The sequence below is a fragment of the Podospora pseudopauciseta genome, chromosome 3 (assembly GCF_035222475.1).
Source record: "Podospora pseudopauciseta strain CBS 411.78 chromosome 3, whole genome shotgun sequence".
In the NCBI taxonomy this organism is placed as follows: Eukaryota; Fungi; Ascomycota; class Sordariomycetes; order Sordariales; family Podosporaceae; genus Podospora; species Podospora pseudopauciseta.
The window spans coordinates 1,463,528-1,485,051 of NC_085893.1; the positions used below are offsets into that span (position 1 = coordinate 1,463,528).

General features: G+C 52.0%; 6 protein-coding genes across 6 annotated transcripts; 2 read left to right on the top strand and 4 right to left on the bottom strand.

Annotated features, from left to right (window-relative positions):
* Nucleotides 1–3,775: 3,775 nt before the first annotated feature.
* On the bottom strand, nucleotides 3,776–5,342 carry QC763_304060 (uncharacterized protein; the record flags this gene model as incomplete). Its single annotated transcript, XM_062910855.1, has 3 exons — nucleotides 3,776–4,459; nucleotides 4,561–5,110; nucleotides 5,246–5,342. 3 exons carry the CDS (start codon nucleotides 5,340–5,342, stop codon nucleotides 4,210–4,212), a joined length of 897 nt encoding a protein of 298 aa, XP_062766834.1. The 3' UTR covers nucleotides 3,776–4,209.
* A 1,981-nt stretch (nucleotides 5,343–7,323) lies between these two features.
* On the bottom strand, nucleotides 7,324–12,096 carry QC763_304070 (uncharacterized protein; the record flags this gene model as incomplete). Its single annotated transcript, XM_062910856.1, has 4 exons — nucleotides 8,705–12,096; nucleotides 8,347–8,643; nucleotides 7,451–8,296; nucleotides 7,324–7,376 (listed from the first exon to the last, which is right to left on the bottom strand). The coding sequence occupies exons 1-4, from the start codon at nucleotides 8,739–8,741 to the stop codon at nucleotides 7,324–7,326; spliced, it is 1,233 nt and encodes a 410-aa protein (XP_062766835.1). The 5' UTR covers nucleotides 8,742–12,096.
* A 270-nt stretch (nucleotides 12,097–12,366) lies between these two features.
* Nucleotides 12,367–14,787, top strand: QC763_304080 (uncharacterized protein). Its single transcript, XM_062910857.1, has 4 exons — nucleotides 12,367–12,859; nucleotides 12,915–13,450; nucleotides 13,520–13,620; nucleotides 13,675–14,787. Exons 1-4 carry the CDS (start codon nucleotides 12,745–12,747, stop codon nucleotides 14,468–14,470), a joined length of 1,548 nt encoding a protein of 515 aa, XP_062766836.1. The 5' UTR covers nucleotides 12,367–12,744; the 3' UTR covers nucleotides 14,471–14,787.
* On the bottom strand, nucleotides 14,748–16,325 carry QC763_304090 (uncharacterized protein; the record flags this gene model as incomplete). The annotated part of the gene is made up of 1 exon (XM_062910858.1): nucleotides 14,748–16,325. The coding sequence occupies one exon, from the start codon at nucleotides 16,323–16,325 to the stop codon at nucleotides 14,748–14,750; it is 1,578 nt and encodes a 525-aa protein (XP_062766837.1).
* A 356-nt stretch (nucleotides 16,326–16,681) lies between these two features.
* On the bottom strand, nucleotides 16,682–17,856 carry QC763_304100 (uncharacterized protein). Its single transcript, XM_062910859.1, has 3 exons — nucleotides 17,154–17,856; nucleotides 16,997–17,101; nucleotides 16,682–16,942 (listed from the first exon to the last, which is right to left on the bottom strand). Exons 1-3 carry the CDS (start codon nucleotides 17,717–17,719, stop codon nucleotides 16,879–16,881), a joined length of 735 nt encoding a protein of 244 aa, XP_062766838.1. The 5' UTR covers nucleotides 17,720–17,856; the 3' UTR covers nucleotides 16,682–16,878.
* QC763_304110 (uncharacterized protein) lies at nucleotides 17,162–19,524 on the top strand. Its single transcript, XM_062910860.1, has 2 exons — nucleotides 17,162–18,937; nucleotides 18,995–19,524. The coding sequence occupies exons 1-2, from the start codon at nucleotides 18,197–18,199 to the stop codon at nucleotides 19,379–19,381; spliced, it is 1,128 nt and encodes a 375-aa protein (XP_062766839.1). The 5' UTR covers nucleotides 17,162–18,196; the 3' UTR covers nucleotides 19,382–19,524.
* The last annotated feature ends 2,000 nt before the right edge of the window (nucleotides 19,525–21,524 follow it).

Below are 21,524 nucleotides of genomic sequence, written 5' to 3' on the forward strand. Positions count from 1 at the left end.
TCTGTGGCTAGAAAATAATATCGAGACATGGGCTCGAGAGCGAAGAATCTAGGATCAAGAATTGCTTGCAGAGCTTCCCAGTGCTTGCCGTCAACCAGGATCTGTAAAGGCGATATGCCATCTGCACCTCGCATCATCACAGCATTTATAAGTGGTTGAGCTGGGGAATCCTTGCCGGTGAATGTCGAATCCATGAACGTGTAAGAAAAACTTGGTATTTACCTTCTGCCCAGCGACATGGAGTGCAGTATCTCTAGGTTGATGTTCAGTGGATGGTAGTAATGAAAGGCTGAACCATTCGTGTGGGAAGGCAAAACTCCCAATACGCGGCGTTGTCCAACCTTAAGGCGCCGGCAAGGTCAGGAGACATCCTGTACCAGTGATCCTCGTGCTCTTTGTTAGGTTCCCAGATAATTATCCCATCAAGTGCTGCTCGGCACGTCAGATCGAACCATCCTCTCAACACTGCCTCAGGCACCTGGCCAACCACGTGTCCAACCGTGAACTTGGACTCATACATGGGCGCCATGTTGTATGCCCTCTTGTTTCTTGCCTCGTAATTGTTGTCAATCCAGACTCGAACTACAAGCATGGCCATATTGGGGTCCTCCATAAGAATCCAATAGAGAGGCATGGCTCGCTCAAGCCGAGCGGCCGTTGTATCTGCTCCGGAAGCAAGAAGAATTCTGGTAGTATCTTGATCCCTCATCAGAAAAGCCCATGACAACGCGGTACACCCGTATTTGTCCTTGTCATTTATGGTAGTTTTGGCTTCTTCATACGCAAATAACGTGGGGACCGCATGACATCGGTTTAGATGTCGGACCGTCCATGGCATCATCAAGTGCAGTCCGTCCAGACTTGTCTTTGGCAGTAATGTTGATGCCACCGTTGCACAAGGTCTCCACTACTTCCACAGATCCAGATAGCGCTGCCAGATGTAGAGCTGTCTTCCCATGATTGTCAACCAGGTTGATGGGCAATCCCCGTTGCTCCAGAAGCAATTTGACAACTCTCTTGTGTGGGAATTAAATGCAGCCACCTGAGTGGCGGCCATTCCCGTCTGGTCTTTGCTGTTGATGTCGGTGTGTTCAAGGTCCTTCATGACTCGTTCGACATTGCCGTCGGCGGCTGAAGTCTGCAAACTCTTTTTGGCCCTTTTCGGCACTCTGGGTAATCTGTAACGTGCGATAATGAAAGAGGATTTGAACGAGGCTGGGAGAATGGGCATGGTGCTCGAGGTTTGTGTAATACCTAAGATAGGCAAGTGCCAGGTAGCCAAAAGTGAATCCCTACCTTTTTTATCGAACAGTCTGGAGGAATGGGAGTAATGATAATGTCTGGCGAGTATACTAACTTGAGGGCGAGACAGGGAGACATCGAGGACGATAAGTAGGTGCTCTGTCAGATAGGTAGAAGGTGGTTGAGCTAGTAATAACAGGCTTGGCCCTCAACCACCAAGCCACATCGATTGCTGGGCATCAATCATTCTTACGCCAGCCGCTCATGCATGATAGGCCCTCTCGAAGTATGAGACTTTGATCAGGCTAGAATATTATCGGAATCACGGCTGAATAGCTACCTATTCAGCTGGGCACAGCCATCTCTCCCTCATCACCCATGCTGATCCGCCTTTCGAGCCAAACTGGTTGAATGATCTATACACAGAGCCTGCGTTTGGAGCATCATCGTATCTTTGACCAATACTACCCTCTCGCGAATAATGGAACAGGTCGGTTGGCAACTAAATTTTAACCGCCGCGGAGCATTCGACATCATTCAGAGCTGTGCCATCACAGTCTTCGCCTGTACCTGGATTGTTCAACATCTACATGTCCCTGGACATAACGTATGGTGGCGTCATCATTAGAGAGCTCACAAGCTTTCGAGGCTGCCTCGGACGCTTCTCAAAATGACACGAGAACTTTCACGCCTGTACTCGGCAGCCACCTGGCGCACAATCTTGATCAATTCAAAAAACTTCAGGTCAGCGAGGATGATATTAAAGACAAGGGCAAGTCGGACAACTTTGCCAAGGCGGTTGCCATGCTGCAGGTTCTGCAACTTGTACTCTCTCTTATTGCGCGCCATTTTCGGGGGCTCCCATTTGCGCAGCTGGAAACACTGACCCTGGCGATTGCTATCTGTGGTGTTGGCACTTGGATCGCGTATTGGTGCAAACCTAGGGCTGTCTCAGTACCTATCAAGCTTGTACTTCGCCCAGCCTCAGACGATGAGGGGGCAGTTAGAAGTCTAGAGGGGCCTTCCAGGGGAAATGAATCGGGGAGGGAGAGTGCTGTCCAGAAGAAGCATGTGGATTCCGGTATCAAGTCGAGAGGGGGGCCCTTCTGGTACGTGGAATGGCGTACAGGTCAACGGGGATCAACAGGATTCCACCGAGGACCAAATTAGGGACGACAAAACCCGTGAATCGAAGCAGGAGACTGGCTATCCCGAGTTCGATCCGGACTAAAGGTGTTTGAAAGCTTTTGGGGTGTTCTGACCGGTATTCGGGAGGAGGAAACTAGGGGGTTGCCTGAGCGAGTGCCAAATGACAGCGTGGCAGCCCGCTCGTTAGCTGTTGGAGAAACACACAGTCTTACAAACGTCTTGGCTTTTACTTCAGGCCGTGTTTGGTAGCTTGCTTCTGCCCTGGTAAAGACGAGAGTACCACGGTCCGCGACTTGAGGCTTGAAACAATCCCGAATTATATCCAGATCATGGCCAAATTTCAGGAGGGAAATTCGACCTCAATACGCGCTACAGTTCGAAACCCTGGCGGATCTTGTGAAAGGTAAGGTAACAAGGAAAATGGTCGAGAAAGCAGCCAGGACCAATGTCTACCCTAGAAATATGATGCACGGTGCGGTTAACCTATCTATTTTTTTATTATTTCACTGCTATTGTTTACTGCGTTGCACGGTTGGTGGTTGTTGGTGTAGGGTTGTCAAGCTTACGATCTATGCCGGACGGCGTCCATGTGACAACCTGGACAAAGTATATTCCCTCAACCTTTTAGATGAATGACTTGGGTTTTAGAGAAGGAAAAAGGTGACTCGAAGGGTCGAGTGTGGGTGTATAGAGCATGGAACTCTTTTTTCTGTTTCTCCTCGGTTCAGGTAGATGAGCTTCTAGCCAATACTTCAACTCCGTCAAACAATAGAATACTGCTATTCGGGGCCAGTTGAACCTTGTTCGCCCTACTTATCCAAGCTGATGGACTATTCTATGACCTCGTGCAAGTGCCAAATGGTACACTATACTCTACAGAGATTTCGTATCTGAAGATAAACCACCAGTCCTTGTAGAATTGCGAATAGGATAGCAACAACTCAATATCCAACACCACCATAATTCTCTTATTTCGCCCACATTGCTCATAACAACAAATCCCACAACAAAGAACCATGAGCTTCTCTTTAGATACTGGTCTAATTGAGACATAGATGGGTCATTACCATACCCAGCATCCCCAAACTCACCCTAAAAACCTATTCATACTTCCCAATACCTCTAGAATATCTTCCGGCATTATCTATTTGTTTCCTACCCCCCGTCAAATTCTGTTCCTCCTTCTCGGCCCACCCCTTCTCCCCTACTATGCACACTTCTTTCTTCATTCCCCCCATTCTACAGCTGGTTCGCCAGATATATAACCCCCTCCTCCCATCCCCGTTTTAATAAGAAGAAAATAAGCATAACTTCCACATAATGTAATGGTCTGATATCTCAGGGGTTTCCCCAACAACTTCTGATCTCTATCAGACCCAAGTTCCTGGCGTGAATCACACAATTGCTCCTGGCACTCTCTCTTTTGACTGCTATTGCTCCAACACAGGTCTGTTGACACGTCAATTGCAGGCACTCTTCACTCCAGCCGCAAAAATAACCTCAGGACGGGAGCGCGAGAGAGAGATATTGTCCAACACTACGTCTAACCCCCACCACAGTCCCAGCACTACTTAGATCCGGCTAACTACCCCCACAGAGTGACGCTCAACAAAGCACATATAAAAGTAGAATCTCAATATTTTCCCATGACCCCCCTTCAAACGCCAGCCTACCTGCCTACCTAACTAACTCGTAGGAACCAAAAGCTCCGAAACGGATACACTGACTGCTGTAGTTGAATAAGTCCCCGCCTATCAATACACCTCTCCTCTTCTCTCCCCCTTTAACTCCCTCCCAATACCACACCATTTCTCTTCTTCAGGAGATAAAACACAAACACCCCAACCCCAAATAAAACACCGCCAACGGATACACCGCCAACCCAACCCGATTCTTCACCACCCCGCTACCCCCCAGAATACTCACCCCCGCCGCCAAACTCCACCCAACCAACACCAAATAAACCGGAATCCTCGCAATCCAAATCAGACTCACAGCCGACAGCAACGCGGCAATGACGAGCGGAAAGAGGGTATACCCAATGATACAGACACTCTGCGCAAAAGATCTGTTCTCATGTCAGCCATCCCCCCTCTCAACAACAACAACAACAACAACAACAACAACAACAGCAGCAGCAGCAGAAACCCCAAAAAGAGCAGTACTCACATATTCCCCCCCAACAACCTTATCTGGACCGTAACAACCCCCATCCCAACCCAAACCATAGCGAAAACCCCACTAAACACCACCTCCCTCTGCTGCTCCCTACTCTTCAAGCTCAGCAGCGTCGACAGCAAAAGACAAAACACCAACGGCCCCCACAAATCCCAATCCCTCAGCCCGCTGCTCATGTGGTTGTTGCTCAGCAAGCTATCCGCGTCCATCGCCCTTGACGCTAAACCAACAATTTCCTCCCTTGCCTGGGCCAAGCGCAAGTTTCTGACGTCCGAAATCGAGGACATGGACCCGCCAAAGAGGTACTTTGGGTACAGGACTTCTTTCAGCTTGGACCAGATGGCGGAGAGATCCCTAAGGAGGGTGGCGGAGACGGGCTCGTCGATTGTGTTTAGGGGTGCGGCGCGGTCTTCACCTGATAAACCCCAGCGGGAGGAGAGGGCTGTGGCGGTTTGGGAGGCGGAGGTGATGCTGCCTTGGGGGAGGGGGCGGGATGTAGAGGAAGAGGGGGCTAGGGGGTCGTCGAAGGAGTTGAGGTCCGCTGTACGAAGAGAAGGAAAACAAAAAAAGGTTAGTAATGAGAGGGGGGAAAGGGGGAAAGGGGGGAAAAGGGGGGAAAGGGGGGAAAGGGGGGGAAAGGGGGGAAAGGGGGAAAAGGGGGAGGAAGGGGGGTTACCATCATCGGGATCGATCAAATCGTGGATATCCTCGTCGTTGTTCTCGAGGTCGACTTGGGGGGTGGATTGGTAGTGGCTTCTGTTCGGGGCCGCCATTGTGTCTCTTTTTGTGTGCCGTTGACCTCCTGCTTTCGACCCGTTTGGTTATTGCTGTATTATTGCCGTCGTTTATATTTCCCAACGCTCGAGGTGTTCATGCGCAACCAGTTTGTTTCGCTATTGAAAGCCAATGCCGTCGTTGTAAAGCAGCGCCGCGCAACTCTCCCAAACAGAACCGACGGGTGCCAGAGACCACCTAGCGGCCAGATTGCTGGGCCAAGCAAAAAGCCAGGTACCGGGGTACCTCAGCTGTTAGTCCATTGTGGGGCAACCCAACTCCAAAGCCAGGCAGGGGGGAGCTTGGGCCTCTTTTTTTCTCTTTGGTTCTCCAACTTTTTGGGTGTCTTGACCCACCTGCCTTTTTTGGGTTCTGGGGTCATTAGTCTTGATGGTGATTCCATTCATTGTTGACGAAACGGCAGCTTGCGTTCAGGATGGGGGTCATGTGGTTTGTTTTTTTTCTTCATTTATCATCAGAAATATCTCCCACTCACCTCCGGAACCTTGAGGACCAGGTTGGTAGGTAAATGAAACTTGTATATCCAGCATCGATTCTGCACCTCCCCATATTCACCCTCTATATATCGATCATGCCTTTCCCCTTCCGCCCTTCGCCTTCGACGGACACTGTGATAAATGAATTTTTTTTCTCCCGAGACCGAACCCCCTATCCCCTCCTTCCCCCCCCCCGACCGACCGGGATATCTCCCATCAAAGGATAAAAAGCTAAGCTGCTGTGTCCCGCTAGTTGAAAAAGAGCGAATAAATGCTTGTGACACACGATCGGAGGGATCGTGATTAACGAGAGAGCCCAGTTTCTCTCTCTCTCTCTCTCTCTCTCTCTCTGTGAAGGATCCCTTGGTGTGACCATTCCCTCCCTCTCTGCCCCCTCTGTTCACGGAGCACGGCGTAGATGGGGTGAATATCAAGTCTCGGGGAGAATCGACATTTACAGAAACCCACGGCATCATTCCCTCTCTCCCTCCACTATACTCATGAACATATCCCTCTATTCCTGCAGCTACCCATCACCTCAACCACACAATTGTATAAACTTTTGTTAATTTCCATAAGCAGTATTAATTACTAAATAACAAAATGCCCCCTCCCTCATCCCCACCATCTCCATCCGCCTTCCATAAATTCAAAAGGGTATCATCTCTCTTCCCAAAACCTACAGAACCCAGAGCGTGAAACGAAAAAGTATTAGAGTGATTGGTTGTTTTTTCTGTATCAGTTCCCCATGCCTTATGCAGTTGTTTTTTTTTTTTTTTTTTTTGATATGTGGTGAAAATAGCTGAACTAAACAATGCCATTAATATGTGAATAAAAATCTCCCCATCTGTCTCGACCAAATTTTTCGTCTTGTGTAAAAAATGCGGCATGTGATACATGACTGGTGAAATCCAAAACCAGCCAAAACACCTTCATGATGAGAAAAGTTACTGCCAGAAATATCGAGTTGATGCCGATGGCTCACCCGTATTTGGTGGGAGTGGCCCGTGGTTGGGTATTGATGAGCGAGATGATGATGGCTCGCCCCATTGTGGTGTTTGTAGCTGGCAACGGGCCGGTCCTGGTTGTGCTGCTTGTGATTGTGATTGTTGAGAGTGATAACTTCGATGTTGCTGCTGCTGCTGACTGGCCTCATATCCGCCGCCGTACCGATAAGGCGATGGTGCCGCTGCCGGTGGTGACCATGAGTTCCGACTGTATTGTTGATGATTCCCATACATTCCATCGTCTAATGATGCATGCCGAGTTCGAACGTAACCATGAGGGGCCCCGGCTAGTGGGTGGTGGTTCGCTTCATATGCCACCTTTCCCTGTTCTTGATTGTTGCTATTTGGATCCCACACTGGAAGCCTATCCGGTGGTTGCGCTCCTCTCCTCGGCATGCCGTGACCATAGGCGGCCATGTTTCCGTTGATACCGGTTAACGCCCAGGCAAACACGGCCACATCCCGGATCGATCGCATTAGGTCTGTTGGTAATCAGTCTCTGGTTCTCCTCGGTAATATCCAGTGGTGTCTAGACGAAAATTTTGTTGAGAAACAGACCCCTTGCGGGACGTCCCACATCGGACAGAGAAAGGTTTCACTTACGGTCCATCGGAGGTCCGCCTGCCGCCTTGACGCTTTCGCGGAGCGGCATGTACTGGGGAAGAAATGGCGGGCGGAACGTGTAGAGGAGATCGGGCGGTATGTAGGGTTCGATCGGTTGTTGGGCCCACGGTGCTGCAAAGAGGCCATTCTGGTAGTTGAACGCCGAAGGAACCACGGGCTGCAGGTCGGGGATTGGTGGTCGTGCCCTGCGCAGCACGACGACCAGTCCGTCTGATGTGCACGAAACCACAGCCTCCAACTCAAACGTCCGGGGCGATTGTACAGGCAAAGTGTTTGAGCTTGCCGTGGTGGCAGAACTTGCCGAGCCTTCCCTACCGTCGAGGCATATCCTGTCATCGTCCTCATCCTTGATTACAATCACCGAATCGTCATCGATATCCATGTCGTTGCTATCCGAGTTCGCTCTGCTGCTGTTGTCGTCCAGGTCTTCGTCCTCGTCCTGCTCATCCTCACTCTCATCCGCCTCGTGTTCCGAGTTAGCCCGCGGATCTTTGTACCAAAAGCGAAGATAGGCAATCGACTCGTTTTCTTTGGCGCCCTCTAGACACCTGGATGCTCGTTCCATACAGTCTTGTTGAATGCAGTCGTAAAATGACTTCTCCATCAGCTCCTCGGCAGAGAGGCCCACGATCTGCGCAACCGACGGAGTAGCGTACATGATGTTGAGCTCCAGACTAAACCGGTTCAGAATCAGGGCGGCACGGGGCTCCCGTTCCATGGCGGGCATCTTGAACTTGGGTGAGAGGTGCTCAAGCATGTGGTAGCGGGGATCCAATGGTGAGCAGGAAAACTTTCTTCGAATTTGCGGAGCCTCCTTTGCTCTCCCTGAATAACATGTTAGCGAATATTGTGGTGGACAGACGCACAGGACGTACTCTCGCTCTTGTCGCCTCTGGAGTAAATGCTGATAGACGCCACCAAGACGGTGTGGACGACAGTGAAGCAGCATTCGCAGTTGACATATTCACCCTTGCTGGACAGGATTCGGGCATAGTGCAAGACGGCCGCCTTGTCCATAAGCACGCCTCGACTGTGGATCGAGCGTGCGAACGGCACCTCGTCCGGGTGGAAGTACTCAAAGCATGATTTCCCCTTTACTTCGTCCGGGTGATAACCGAGAATATCAAGGATGGAATCTGATGCGAAGAGGATGTTGGCATCGGGTGTAAGGTCTAGCAAAAAAAACACGTCATTAGTTCGCATTCATTCCGATATCAGTCCGTCTCAACATACTGTGTATGGTCATAAACGTTTGGTCGCGGGGATCCATCTGTGCTGAGTATCGTGGGGCTGCTCCAACGAGCGGTCCTGAGTTGCAAAATAGGGGTCACAAAAACTCCTCCATGCGTCGTTGGAAACGGCAATAGATAAATCAGTCGAGAGGGGGCTCGGTCCGAGAGGCTAGTCTCAGAGAGGAGCGTCCGAGTAGTCACAAGAAAAGAACCTGCGCAGTGCAAGGACAGAAAAAAGAGACCACAAGGAGCCGGCGGTCTGGGGCAAAAGAGCCTGGGGCGAATTGGACCCTACAGAGGGTTTCGTGGGACTTCCCAAGCCGGGGAAGGAAAGACCGAAGGTCCCACAGGACACAGGGAGCTACGACAAGCCTTTGGGGTGACGGTGAAGGCCGCCTTGGGGGGTCTCGCCTCTGCGTGCTGTTCTCGACCGCTGCGTCTCGTTGCTGATAACCGAGGCGGAGTAGGACACAGATCCCGCCGTCACCTGGGAGCGGATATATCAAGTCTCACCCGTTCCACGGCCGGGCGGTTCTAGAGCTGCTGGCGGAAAAGGGAGGGCCGGCGAGGAGCGGGCGGAGAGGGCGCGAGAAGCCCTGGAAGCCTTGGAGAGAACCGGCAGGGTGCAGACACTCGCTGACAAAGCAGCCGTCGACTCCTTGGCCGGCGTCACAGACAGAGTGGTAGCAGAAAGTGGTCGTAATGTCGCACGGCTGGTAAATGTCTGGGCTTTCTCGGTTTGGTGCAGAGCGCGCAGAACCAGAGGCACGGGGGCGGGCGGTGTTGCAAAAGGGGGGATGATGCGTGCGTGGGCGTGTGGTGGGTGTGCTATGTGAGAGCTGTGAGCTGTGTGTGGTGCGGGTGTGCTGTGTGTACGTTGTGTGTTGTGGTGCTCAGTGGTGGTGGAGGGGTCGCCTGGTAAGAGGAAAAAGAAGCGTGTCGGTGACGCCCAACAACAGACACAGGCTATCTTCTGTGATATATATCTGCTTGCTGTCTCTGATGTTCGAGTGCCGTTGTTGTTGATGGTACAGGGACAGGCTGATAATGTAGTCGAAAGCAAAGAGAAGGGCGAGCGAGCTGTATTAGATTACTGGCTGATCAAACGGAGGACACTGGACCGAGTTGGGGAGGTGCCAATGTTCCGCTTTCTCCCCCCGTGGACTGCGGGACTTGATAAGCGGGAGCGCGGACAAGTGTCAGGGAAGATGCCTGAACAGGTGCAGACGGTAGCAGGCGATCCTCGGTAGAGCAATTGGTCGGGGGGGAGGGGGGAGCAGATGGAGGGAGAGGAAGCACGGGGAGGACCTGAGGAGGGTGGGGGGGGGTGGTTTGGCGACGGGGAGAAGAGGGTGGTTCCCTTTGCAGTTCTCTTTGGGCCCTCTCCGTGCCTCTCCGGGATCCAATCCCGCCGGCTCTCAGGGCAATTTCTGCTCCCCACAGCGAGACTACCAGGTGCCGAAAAGGAGGGCCTAGCCTTAGTTAGTTGCGCTGGCGAGCGGGAGCAAATGCTTGGCAGTTCTTGGTCACAGCAACAACATCATTTCGCGGCCCTCCACCACCACCTTCATATCAGAGGTTTGGGATTGTGACGAAATGACTGCTCCAGAGCCCGCATGCACAACGCAGCCAATGGCTCCAGGAAACACGCTCAAGCTTCTCAGCAAGCCAGCCTGACTGGATGTCCACATCGGAGCCCCATGCCCCCAGATATCCCAACGGGGGCATGATCATCGAGCATGCCCAATGCGTACGACTGGCGTGGATGTACTAGCTAGTACAGACTATTCCAGTGCTTGGCCTAGAAAATATCTGGTGGGGTGAGATATGTACGAGAGGTGACGAGTGCAACAGAAGGTTGGCTTTCGTCCCAATTGAGGAGGAAAGCAGGAGGATGACAGGTCGTACGTGTCTCCAATTCTGGACGAACCGGGACACAATGCTCTCTGGTCCCTTGGGAGAGCCGGAACGAAACATTCATCACCAAAATGTTTTTAGTTTTTGAGAGTTTTTGTTGATTGCCACCTTCCTGCTCTCTTGAGCAAGGGACAGCGAGAGAGAGACGGGCTGATCGCAGCAATAACAGAGCTGTTAAGCCTGTCAGTTCCAGGGTTCAGCGGGAGAGGGGAGAGTTGGCGCCGGCTAATATCAACGACAACTGGTCCCGCTGGCCCCTCCCGTCCCCCGTCCCTTTGAGAACACTGGTGATATCTTCAAAGTTCGGGTTCCAAGCAGCGGGATGGATCGTGATTGTGTAAAAGCTCCGGGACCGAAGTCTGCCCTGGCCCTTTTGCCCACACAACAAACAAACCACCGCTCGACAAAGCCGGCATGGCGAGCCAGTGCCTGCCGAGACAGTACGTGCGTAGCTTGTGGTGGTGGTTACGCAAAGTCTTGGCAACGTCTGAAGCTCTGTGCAACGACCACAAGAGAGTAGAGAAGAGTGTGAAGAGCTCCCCACCTCTGCTCTTCGCGACCACCGACAATCGTTCCACCTTACGGACTCGCACGACGTGTCTCTGCTCTCTCTATCCGCCTCGTCTCTGCGTCTTTCGATGCTCAGCTGAAATTCCTGATCTCGACTTGAAGCCATAGCCAAGCATCGTACATCGCAGAGCTATTATGGTTCAGGAAAATTCAGACGAAATGGCTGCGATGACCAGGCCGTTGTAAAAATCGAGGCAGACTCGAGCATCGGAATTTTTCCTTTTGGCTGCTGATCAACTGCAGTTTTGGCACTGGTGTCATTCCACCGTCAGAGGGATCTTCAGGGCCAGCTGCTGTTCGAATCCCAGGGATGATCATTGGCTAAGTGGCCCACAGCTGCCCGACGGTGACCCGAACGCGACGGAGAGAGAAACCTGCGTACTGGGATTGATGTCGTACAGTGAACCCTGGTAAGTGACAGCTAACGGGGGCAGTGGTCGGCGATGATAATCCCCCTCTGTCGCGAGAATCGATATTTGACATCAGTGACATGGAGAACTTTTCAAACCCAGTTGTGGAAGGGGGGGGGCCATCAGAAGTGCATTTGTTGGCCTTGGCGTGGGGTTTGGGGGGGGGTCTTGGCCTTCTGTTCTGTGGAGCTCCCGAAGCTTTTCGGGCTGGCTGTCAGCGGGAACCTCCGTTTCTGTGCATGAAGCCGCTCCGACGTCCGGTCTTGGTATCCGGGACGATGCCCTCCCGTCGGCGATGGCGTTGATGGATACGTTTATACGAGGGCTGGAGCCTCATTCCGTGGTGTTTCTATTCGCTGGTTGTCCACCCCTGTCGAATATTTAGATCCCATCCCAAACCGCTGCTCGGTGACTGCATCTGGGTAAGGGTTGTTGAAGCAATTCCGAATGTGGGTCCGAACATCGGGCTCAAGTCAGTGGAATGTTTCCTGCACCTCTTTCTTCCGTCTGTAGATGTCGTTTCAGGGCGACTGAAAAAGCAACGAGGTGGGTGATACATCATTCGATACTCGCATATCGTGAAATTCTCCAGACCCTATCGGGGCGAGGCTACGAGACTCGAGGGTTGAAGATGTCGACAGCTGCCATCCATGTCTCATAGGGTGGTGACCGCGGGGTAGCTGGAGGTCTGGTAAAGGCAAGTGGGTCTCGCTTTCTAAGTGGAAGTCGCGACGCGCCACGCGTGTCAAGTGCAAGTAAGAAGTAGCGACTGCCAATATGTGAAGTTTAAAAAAAATCAACAGCAATTCGTACCGACCCTGATGGTCAAGTTGGGGGATTCTTCATCATCGCTGTAAACCCTTTCTCGTCATACTAGCCGTAAACAAACGAAAAGTCTCACAGCCACCGGCATCTGTACCACCTTTTTGGAATCTTGGATAGTGGCTTCCGGCCTTGTCTCCGGACCACCCGGCCACCCGGCCATCTTCCGAACCCCCACCGACCGTCACGGTCCGGCAGCCAACAGTTTCGGCCGGCCCCGTTTCCATGTTTTGAAGCTGGGCTATTGACCTCACAGCATGACAACCAGCTTTAGCAAAGCAACCAACTTCCGCAGCAACCAACCTCCTCAGCATAACAACAAATGCCAGCATCAAAACAACCAACTTCATCCAATATGCCGCCAATATCAGACGAGTGGGAGCTTCCACGCCTGCGTAGCTCATTTCAGCTGCACGAAGATGCCGTGAGGGACGAGGGTAAGTGTTTCATCGACTTTATTTGTGACTTTCACATGCTAAAAATACCAACCAGATCTTGCCGAGTTCTTCGACGTCAAATTCTACCCCTACAACCCACCAGGCGCACCCCCAGTGTTCGCGGCCACAAGCAAGAAGCATGTCGTCGTCGTCCGCATGGTGCCAACCACAGACAAGGACCAGAACCCTTGCAAAGTCATCCAAATGATCAGAGATGCCGACTCAGGCGCCAACAACTACACGTGCTGTTGGTCCAAGGATCCAGACACGGAAGATCCCTGGCTGTGTGTGGCCGGCAAAGATGCCAAGATCAAGGTGTATGATATCAGGAGAGGAAAGCTCGTCAAGACGCTGGTCGGTCACGGCGGCGACATCAGCGATCTTGCGACCTCTCCAGCGTGTCCTACTACCATAGCCTCTGCCTCAGACGACACGACTATTAAGCTTTGGAGTCTGGCAAAGGAACATGACAAGCAGCCATGTATCTGCATTTTGGGAGGCGAGGGGCATCAGTACAACTTGCTGACTGTGGCGTTTCACAACAATGGAAGATATGTCTTGTCTGCTGGGCATGATCAGATTATCAATCTTGTGAGTTCACTTCTCCCGTCACCATATCGTCTCACTTTTCATCGACAGCGCATCACTAACATCCACCAGTGGGCCCTTCCCGAGTTCCCAAAGGAACACATTAACGTTCCCATCGTCCTCCACTATCCTCATTTCTCCTCCTCCGAAGTCCACAACAATCTCGTCGACTGGTGAGCCTTTTTCACCCTCCTTAACCACCAACCTTGTTACTAACCCCCCCGCAGCGTAGCCTTCTATGGCGACTTGATCCTCTCCCGCGCCTGCCACGAAGACACCATCGTCCTCTGGCGAATTGAAGGTTTCTCCTCCGACGATCCTATCCCCGGCCCCCTTGACGCTCCCACACCAACCGACATGGCCAAGCAAACCCGGTCATACTTCAACCCTATCCCTTCCAAAGCCCGCCCGGCCATGTTCACCCGTCTAGCGCAATTCCACACCCCTGATTGCGGTGTCCAGTTCTATATGCGCTTCCGAATGTTCCACGCCGAGGGGAGGCATCCCATCTTGGCATTTGCCAATGCAAAGAGCAAGACCATGTTTTGGGACTTTTCACGGTTTGGGGGGTATAGGGATTTTATGGAGGAGTTGGAAGAAGCCAGAAAGTCGGGAAGTGGACAGGCGGTGCAGAAGCCGAGTTGGCTGTTGATCAAGAGAGCGAAGAAGGGGACCGCCGCGCCGGCACACCAGGATGCGGCGGCTAGTTTGAGGGCTGCTGCTGGGGATAAGGAGTCGATGGTTTCGGCTAGTCCCGACCCGGAGGGGGGCGGGAGTGCGATGGCAACGTTGGGGAATTATAATCAGGATACGCTGAATCACTGGAAGGAGATGTATGACTTGTCGAACCCAGCGGGTTTGATCAGGCCGCACAAGGTGCAGGGGGTGGACGGTTCGTTTGTGGGGAGGCAGGTGGGTTGGAGTCCGGGAGGGGAATGGTGTGTGGTGGTGGGGAATAAGAATAGGGCTTTGATTTACCAGCGGGGGGCTAGGGAGAAGGGGGTTGCGACGCCTGTTACCTAGTTGTATTGATGGGTGGTTTTTTACAGTGGATTGGTTATTTTTGTCTGCTTCGATCTAGACTATCCTGCTGGTAGAGGTTCAAGCATGGGGTTGTGGCGGGTGGACTGAGATGGATGTTGGGTTATGAATAATCATGGATTGGGAGAGTTGGACGATGGATGTACATTTATGTATTCCACTCTGACTAGCTGTTTACACTAGCCAGCTTTTTCTAGGGCCATGGCTGAGACACCGACACATGTTGCTACCTGTACTCGTAATGAACAAATCCAGAGAATCACGCCGGCATAGAAGAAAAGAATTGCAGTTGCGGCCCTTCCTCATCGCTTTCCTCATCTTCTTCATCGTTATCCTCGTCTTCCTCTTCTTCATCCTCCTCCTCCTCCTCCTCCTCCTCCTCCTCCTCCTCCTCCTCCTCCTCCTCCTCCTCCTCCTCCTCCTCCTCCTCCTCCTCCTCCTCCTCATCATCATCCTCGTCATCATTTCCCAACATCTTCAACAACTCCTCATCATCCTTCTTCAGCACCCCCTTGCCCATATCCCTCACCCCCGCGAGCAGCTTTCTCGCCTTTTGTCTTTCCTTATCCCTGACTTCATACCGCGCCCTCTTCTCCTCACCAAACGGCACGCACAAATCAGCAATATACAACCCCACCATCGCCCTCAACCTAGCAAACTCCCCATCCCTCGAAAACGGCGTCGTCTCCAGCAGCGCATCCATCCTTTCAGCTACACCCCTCATCTGCCTGAGCACCTCCCTCCTCAGCTCATCCTTCTCCTCCCTAACCCGCGCCACTTTTCTCTTTTCCCTTGGGGGAGTAAGAGGTGCTTTGTGCTCCTCCTCCCCGTCAACATCCATCTCGTCGTCCGGTTCCTCCTCTATAATATCCATCTCATCCTCTACATCATAAAACTCCCCCCTCCCATCCCGTTCCTCAATCCTCTCCATCCCCCTCCGATGCAAAGCGTACACCCCTTCCATTTCCGCCGAAAACAACGCAATGTTAAACTCAAGCAGCGGACGCCCCGTAGAGTTGGGGTGCTGCTTGCTGAACGGGTGGTTCTGGATAAGATGCTGATAAAACGCCTTGAGGTTCGCCAGGTTGGCTTGTTGACGGGCGAATAACCTATCTTTCTGTCTCGATTCCCTCTCTGCGTTATCGTCGTCTTCATTTTCTGCCTGCCGCTCTAGTTCGATTTGGAAAGCGCCTTTGAGTTCCCCTTCGGTGGTGGTGGTGGTGGTAGTCTCCCCTTCACGCAGTATAATCTCCGCCCCCAACTCCCACAACCTCTCATACCTAAGATCAACCCTCCTACCATTCACCTTTGCCCTCGCAAGCAGCCCAAACGATCTTTTCGCCAGCGGGATATCACCCTCTTTGAGCGCCCTCTTCACCGTGTTGATTAACACCCCTACTTTGCTGGTATGCGCTGCTGCCTTTCTGTCCTTTTCAAGTTCCTTTTTCTTGCTCCGACGCTTTCCTGAGGTGTTTGAGGATGAGGCGGAAGAGAAATCTGTCTCCTCCCCTGCGGTGGTCCTGGCGCCGATGGGCCCGTCGTCGTCAGTAGTGAAGTCGGGGAGTTCATCGCCACCTTCGTCGCCGGATTTATCGGTTAGGTTGTTATGAGAGGGGTCGTAGGATTGGGAGGTGTACTGGTAGCGCTTGCGGGCAGGGCGGGGGGGTCGGTGAGGGAAGCCTGGGTAGAGGTCTGAGAGGAGGGGGGAGTCGTGGGGGAGGCCGGCGAGGGTGAATTGTTTGAGGGTGGAGGGGGTGTGGGAGCGGGGGTTGATTACTTGGTCGGCGGAGGATTTGGCGGGGGAAGGTTGAGTGCGTTTGCGCTTGCGTGAGGACATTTTGGTGGTTGTGTTCGAGGAGTGGTGATGGATGTTATGTGAGTGGTGAGTGGAAAGGTGAGATGGCGTCGTGAGATGAGCAACTGGTTGTGAGAAGGTCGCGCTTGGTGATGACAAATTTGAAAAGAGTCGAGATAGATCCCTCCAAAACTTAATTTCAGATTTGACGAGCGCGAGATCTGTTCTGAAAAAGGCGGGCTAGTTGTCGTTGATGGAGTTTGATAATTGATGTGGAAGTTCAAAGATGAAATTCCAAGATTTTTTAGATTGATAAGCTTGGGCCTTTGCGCTTGTCTAAGCTTCGGTGGCTTCGATATAGGTAACAGCAATGCACAACAACAGGCGCATCGCCTAGAACTCAAAAGTTATATATTCAAGCAGTCAAAATCATACAGGAGATGTCGACGCCGTCGTTCTACACGCCACTCAACGTGCCCAGCTACCACATCCTTCCCGCCGGCATAAGTAACGGGGGACATGCATCTGTAATTAATCATGTACAGAGTCTTTGATGCTACACTCTTCTTCTTTTGTCTACCGCCCTCTACTCTATTTAAGCAGTTCTCTCAAAAGCAACCCATTGGCCCTCGGCCGCAGGCTCCTCAAGGGGCTCCCAACTGTTCTCGTTGTTAGCGACGTGCTGTATTTCTCTCCCAATCCAGCAAACTTACACCTTGGACTCAATCATGGTATCCGTCAGCTTGAGCTCGCCCTCAGCGACCTGAATGACCTCCTCAATCAAGCCAGCACCAATCTTGTTCTCCAGCTCAGCAATCCTGCCAAAACATTAGCACGATCCTCTCCTACCACCCCACCAAGAAAACCTACTGCTCAGCAGTCAACTGCGGCTCAGGCTCCCACTCAACCTCCTTCTGCTCCAGCGCCTCAGCCCTCTCAAACTGAGTCTTGACATGCCACTCCATCTCCTCCTGCGTCCTGCTGCCCTCCAACTCCGGCCCGTCATTCACCTCCCCATCCCACTGCTGATACCGCATATCAACCTCGCTCGGCAACTGCCTCACAACAAACACCTGACCATCCCTCTCCACCTTCGCGGCCCCGAGCATCTCATTCGTAGCCGTGTTAGTCGTCCTGAACTTCTCGGGCTCCTGCTTGAGGATCTCCTTCGCCTTGGCCACCCACTCCTTGTACCCGGGGGGGACAACCGACTCGACGTGTGCAAGACGCTGCTTGGTCACAGCCTCGACGGACTGCCTGTAAACGGAGTGCTCGGGCACGGCCTTGAGCTTCTCGAGGGTGGCGTTGTAAAGGTAGAGGAGCATGGAGCGCGGGGCGTTGTGTGTCGGGAGGCCAGTGATACCGGTGGGCTGGCCGGGCTCGAGATACCGCGCCGTCGGGCGGACGGACGCGAGGAGGCGGAAAGTCGCGCGCATTGTTGCGGGTGGTTTGTGTGTTGGCGACTTTGAGGAGGGGGTGGAAATGTAGCCGCAACAACGGGAATTGGATAGCTCTCTCTCTCTCTCGACGTCAGCAGCCTTTCCCTGCTAGCTAAAACCCAATTGCCAATTGCCATTGCTTGCTTGCCAATTGGCGGCTGGATGTGGGGCACGTTGGGCCTTGGCCGTCACGTGATACCCTTGACTTACACCTCCCTTTCTGGCAAGATCGTCATTATTTTTGGATGGGGATAAAGAGCGAACTGTGAAAACAAGCTGATCCCCAAAATATCATGTCTCCGTTCCCATGATTTTTAACATTGACCAGGCCTCAGAGTTGTGATGTAACCTCTACCGTTTACCTCCAACCGTTGGCATAAAGCGGGGCCGACCGATCAACCTCACTCTTCACCTTCTCACCTCACCACGCGCTCTCTCTCCCATCCCTTTAGGTCTGTCTCTTCTAGGACCAACATGGTAAAGATGGCCAACCTACTGTCAACCCTCCACCTCAACCTCCTCACCCTCCTCTCCAACCTCTTCTCCCACCTGACCTCCCTCTTCTTCTCCCTCCTCTCCCTCACTCACGCCCTCCTTATCGTTTTGGGCTTCACCCGTCCTAATCAATGGGAGCCCCCCACATTCCTCGACTCCCTCCTCTATTCCCCCCTCTTACACCTCACCACCAACCTCTACCAAATCCTCCTCTTCCTCCGCGGCCACCCCTTCCATCCACCCCCTCACCACTCCCGCATACGAGTAGTCTGTCTCTCCGACACCCACTCCCTCCGCCCCCCCTCCATCCCCAGAGGCGACCTCCTCATTCACGCAGGGGACCTTTCTGCAACCGGAACATTCGACGACCTCCAAGACCAAATAAGCTGGCTTTCTTCCCTTCCGTTCAGACACAAGGTTGTTGTCGGCGGTAATCACGATTGTTTCCTAGACAGGGCAAGCTCCATCCATCGGACCAGAGGGCAAAAGGAAAAGAGGAAACTGGATTGGAAAGGCGTGGTGTGGTTGCAGGATGAGTTGACAACCCTAGAATTTGAGGACAGGGAGGTGGCGGGGAAGAGGAAATTGAACATCTTTGGGAGCGGTTGGGTCAGGAGGTGCGGGGGTGATGATTTTGCGTTTCAATATGATGACGAGAGGCCGCCTTGGGAAGGAAGAATCCCGGTTGAGACGGATGTTTTGGTTACGCATTGTCCTCCGGTTTGCTTACCCCCTTTTTTGTCCTCACAGATGTGGGAGATGCTAACGAGAGAACAGAAAGGCCACCGCGACTTGCTGCTTGGTTGTCCTTCGTTGCTGGCCGAGCTGTGGAAGGTGAAACCGAAGCTTCACGTGTTTGGGCATGTTCATCACGGGGCGGGGGTGGAGAGTGTGTTCTATGATGAGTGCCAAGCGGCGTATGAGGGTCTTGTTTTGCGGACGGCCGCGGTGGAAATGAGTATGCTGAAGAGATGGTTCGATTTTCAGGGGCTGAAATATGCGTTGAGTGTGTTGAGGTATGGGCTGCAGAGTGTGCTGTGGAAGTGGATCATGGCTGGGCCGGGGAGTAATAATGGGGGAGTGTTGGTTAATGCTGGGGTGATGAAGGGGAATACGGGCAGATTGAGGAAAGGAAGGGGGACGGTGAAGGTGGTTGATTTGTGATTGGTGGTGGAAAATAGAAGTGGTGATTGGATTTTAGGACGGTGTTTCGGGAATGGATTCATTGTTGAGGTTTTTTCTTTCTTGATCATTGCGAAGTGAGATAAATAAATGAATAGAGTGTAATATCATTGTTGTGTTTTCGGCTGTTTGTGGATTCTCTTGTGATGTTGGTTGTCAGGTGGTGGTGGATAAAAGTCGGGAAAATACAAGTTGGTGACGACTTTGTTCGAAGAGGCTAGGTCGTGGTGGTCGAAGAGTGGAAGAAAACATGGAATTACCAGCTGTTACGGGACAGGTTGTTTCCTCGAGTTGCTCTCAAGAGAGAGAGAGAGAGAGAGAGACGCAGCAGAGAAGTTGGTAGCAGGCCACCACACGAAATATCATGAAAGCATCGGTGTCAGTCATTCAGAATAGCTTCAGTTGTGGAAACAACCGGGTTATCTTGACTATGTCTATGGCCAAGTACCCGACCACAGTCAAGATGTATTGACAGATTATCATCAAGGCTACAGACGAGCACGTGGACTTGGAGGGGGGCTTCAAGCCCGGGAGCGATAGCCCAAAAGGCCCTGCCGTTCGGTATAACGCCAGCCGCCGGTCACAACATCAACCAATGGGTCCATCAAGGAGTTCCAGCATGGTGTAACGGTTAGCACGAGCGCAGGCTCTCCCATTCACAACGTTTGACTAAGTTTAGTTCGTGAGTTCGAACCCTTGTGCTGGTATTGAAACGGCCGAGTGGATGTGCTTTGTCCTGTTCCCATATTATTGGGAATATATTATGACAACTGTCATAAAGACGTGGTTCTACGTTCGAGTCGTACGCGCTCCCTTAAGTTTTTGGCTGTTTCTGTACACCGAACCTGATTGTAGTTATCCCGACTTTGATGTCCCGTCCGGCCTTGAAGGTGGTGATGGGGATGTGTTCAGATGTTTTGGTATTGCAAAGCACTTATTTTTGGCCAGCTGTCAGAGACCGTGTCTGTAAATTTATACTCAGCCAGCCTGGTCTTCACAGGGAGATACAAGCTCCTCTTTGTCATCAAGCTCAAACTGTTGATCACTCATTATAGTCACAGACCTGGTATTTGAGCGACAACAAAGTCACGTCTTCCCATTTAAATCATAACTCGCACGCTCTTCTCCCCATTCATCTTGATATATCACTTTGCTCACCTCCTCCCCTTCCGCCCTTCCGACTATCAACACAGCCCAACAAAATGAGAATCACCATCTACCCTGACTTCGAAGTCCTGAAACAGGCTGGTCAATTGTCTCAACGCTACTTGACGTTTTAAACAAAGTTATTGTCTCGTTTATCTTTCTCTTCATCCTCAACCGACCGACGAGATCACCTACCTACCAGAGACAGCTAGGTAAATCACCTAGAATATCGAGCATATAGCAAAAGAAAACAAGCGGGTAGGGTAGGTAGATTCAACACTGCTAGGGGCTCGCCTGATGAAATTGAAGCGAGTCTCTCACGACGACATGTAACCCCCTCGTACATGAAACAAGCTGCCATTCGCAGGCTCGTCCTTGCAGCTCTCACAACAACAGCCCGTCGTCATCACAACACCCGTGCCGTAAACCTCTGAGAAAATTCCAATGCCGGTATCATAGTAATTTACCTACTAGCTGCCCAGATGATCCAGTCCACCACCACCTAGGATTACTTTACCTTAGCCACACCTCAGCCAGGTTTCCCCCAGGGTAACACAACACAGCCGATAAACACCTCACCAACAATCCCTCTACAACAAAGTGACATGCACATGCACATCAACAAAGCCAACAGCACATCATTCCACAAACTTCAAAAATACCAGATCACCAATTCAAAAACTGTACCTAGTTATATACATATATATCCTGCGAGCAAGAAACAGGCAAGGGTATCTTTTCTCTTCAATAACAGCAAACACACAAACTTGCAAAAAAATCAAAACATGCAACAAAACACTAGTGTAATCTTCCAATCTGGTTCAGTAATAATAAAAAGCCGTCCAACAAACAACCCCCCTCACCATCCAGCAACAATCTACCTCCTTCACTCTAACCCATCATCAACCACCCCCCTTTTCCTGCCCACTCACCTACCCTCCCTTCCCACAATCTCAACCTTATCCATCCCACCAACCAC

Excerpts from the sequence above, each read along its gene's own strand:
- QC763_304080 (XM_062910857.1), top strand. The coding sequence starts at position 12,745 with ATGCCAGCATCAAAACAACCAACTTCATCCAATATGCCGCCAATATCA. Across the intron at positions 13,451-13,519 it reads ATGATCAGATTATCAATCTT|TGGGCCCTTCCCGAGTTCCC; the intron begins GTGAGTTCACTT and ends AACATCCACCAG. Across the intron at positions 13,621-13,674 it reads CACAACAATCTCGTCGACTG|CGTAGCCTTCTATGGCGACT; the intron begins GTGAGCCTTTTT and ends ACCCCCCCGCAG.
- QC763_304100 (XM_062910859.1), bottom strand. The coding sequence starts at position 17,719 with ATGCGCGCGACTTTCCGCCTCCTCGCGTCCGTCCGCCCGACGGCGCGG. Across the intron at positions 17,102-17,153 it reads CCGCAGTTGACTGCTGAGCA|GATTGCTGAGCTGGAGAACA; the intron begins GTAGGTTTTCTT and ends ATGTTTTGGCAG. Across the intron at positions 16,943-16,996 it reads ACCATGATTGAGTCCAAGGT|TTGGGAGCCCCTTGAGGAGC; the intron begins GTAAGTTTGCTG and ends CAACGAGAACAG.
- QC763_304110 (XM_062910860.1), top strand. The coding sequence starts at position 18,197 with ATGGTAAAGATGGCCAACCTACTGTCAACCCTCCACCTCAACCTCCTC. Across the intron at positions 18,938-18,994 it reads TGGTTACGCATTGTCCTCCG|AAAGGCCACCGCGACTTGCT; the intron begins GTTTGCTTACCC and ends ACGAGAGAACAG.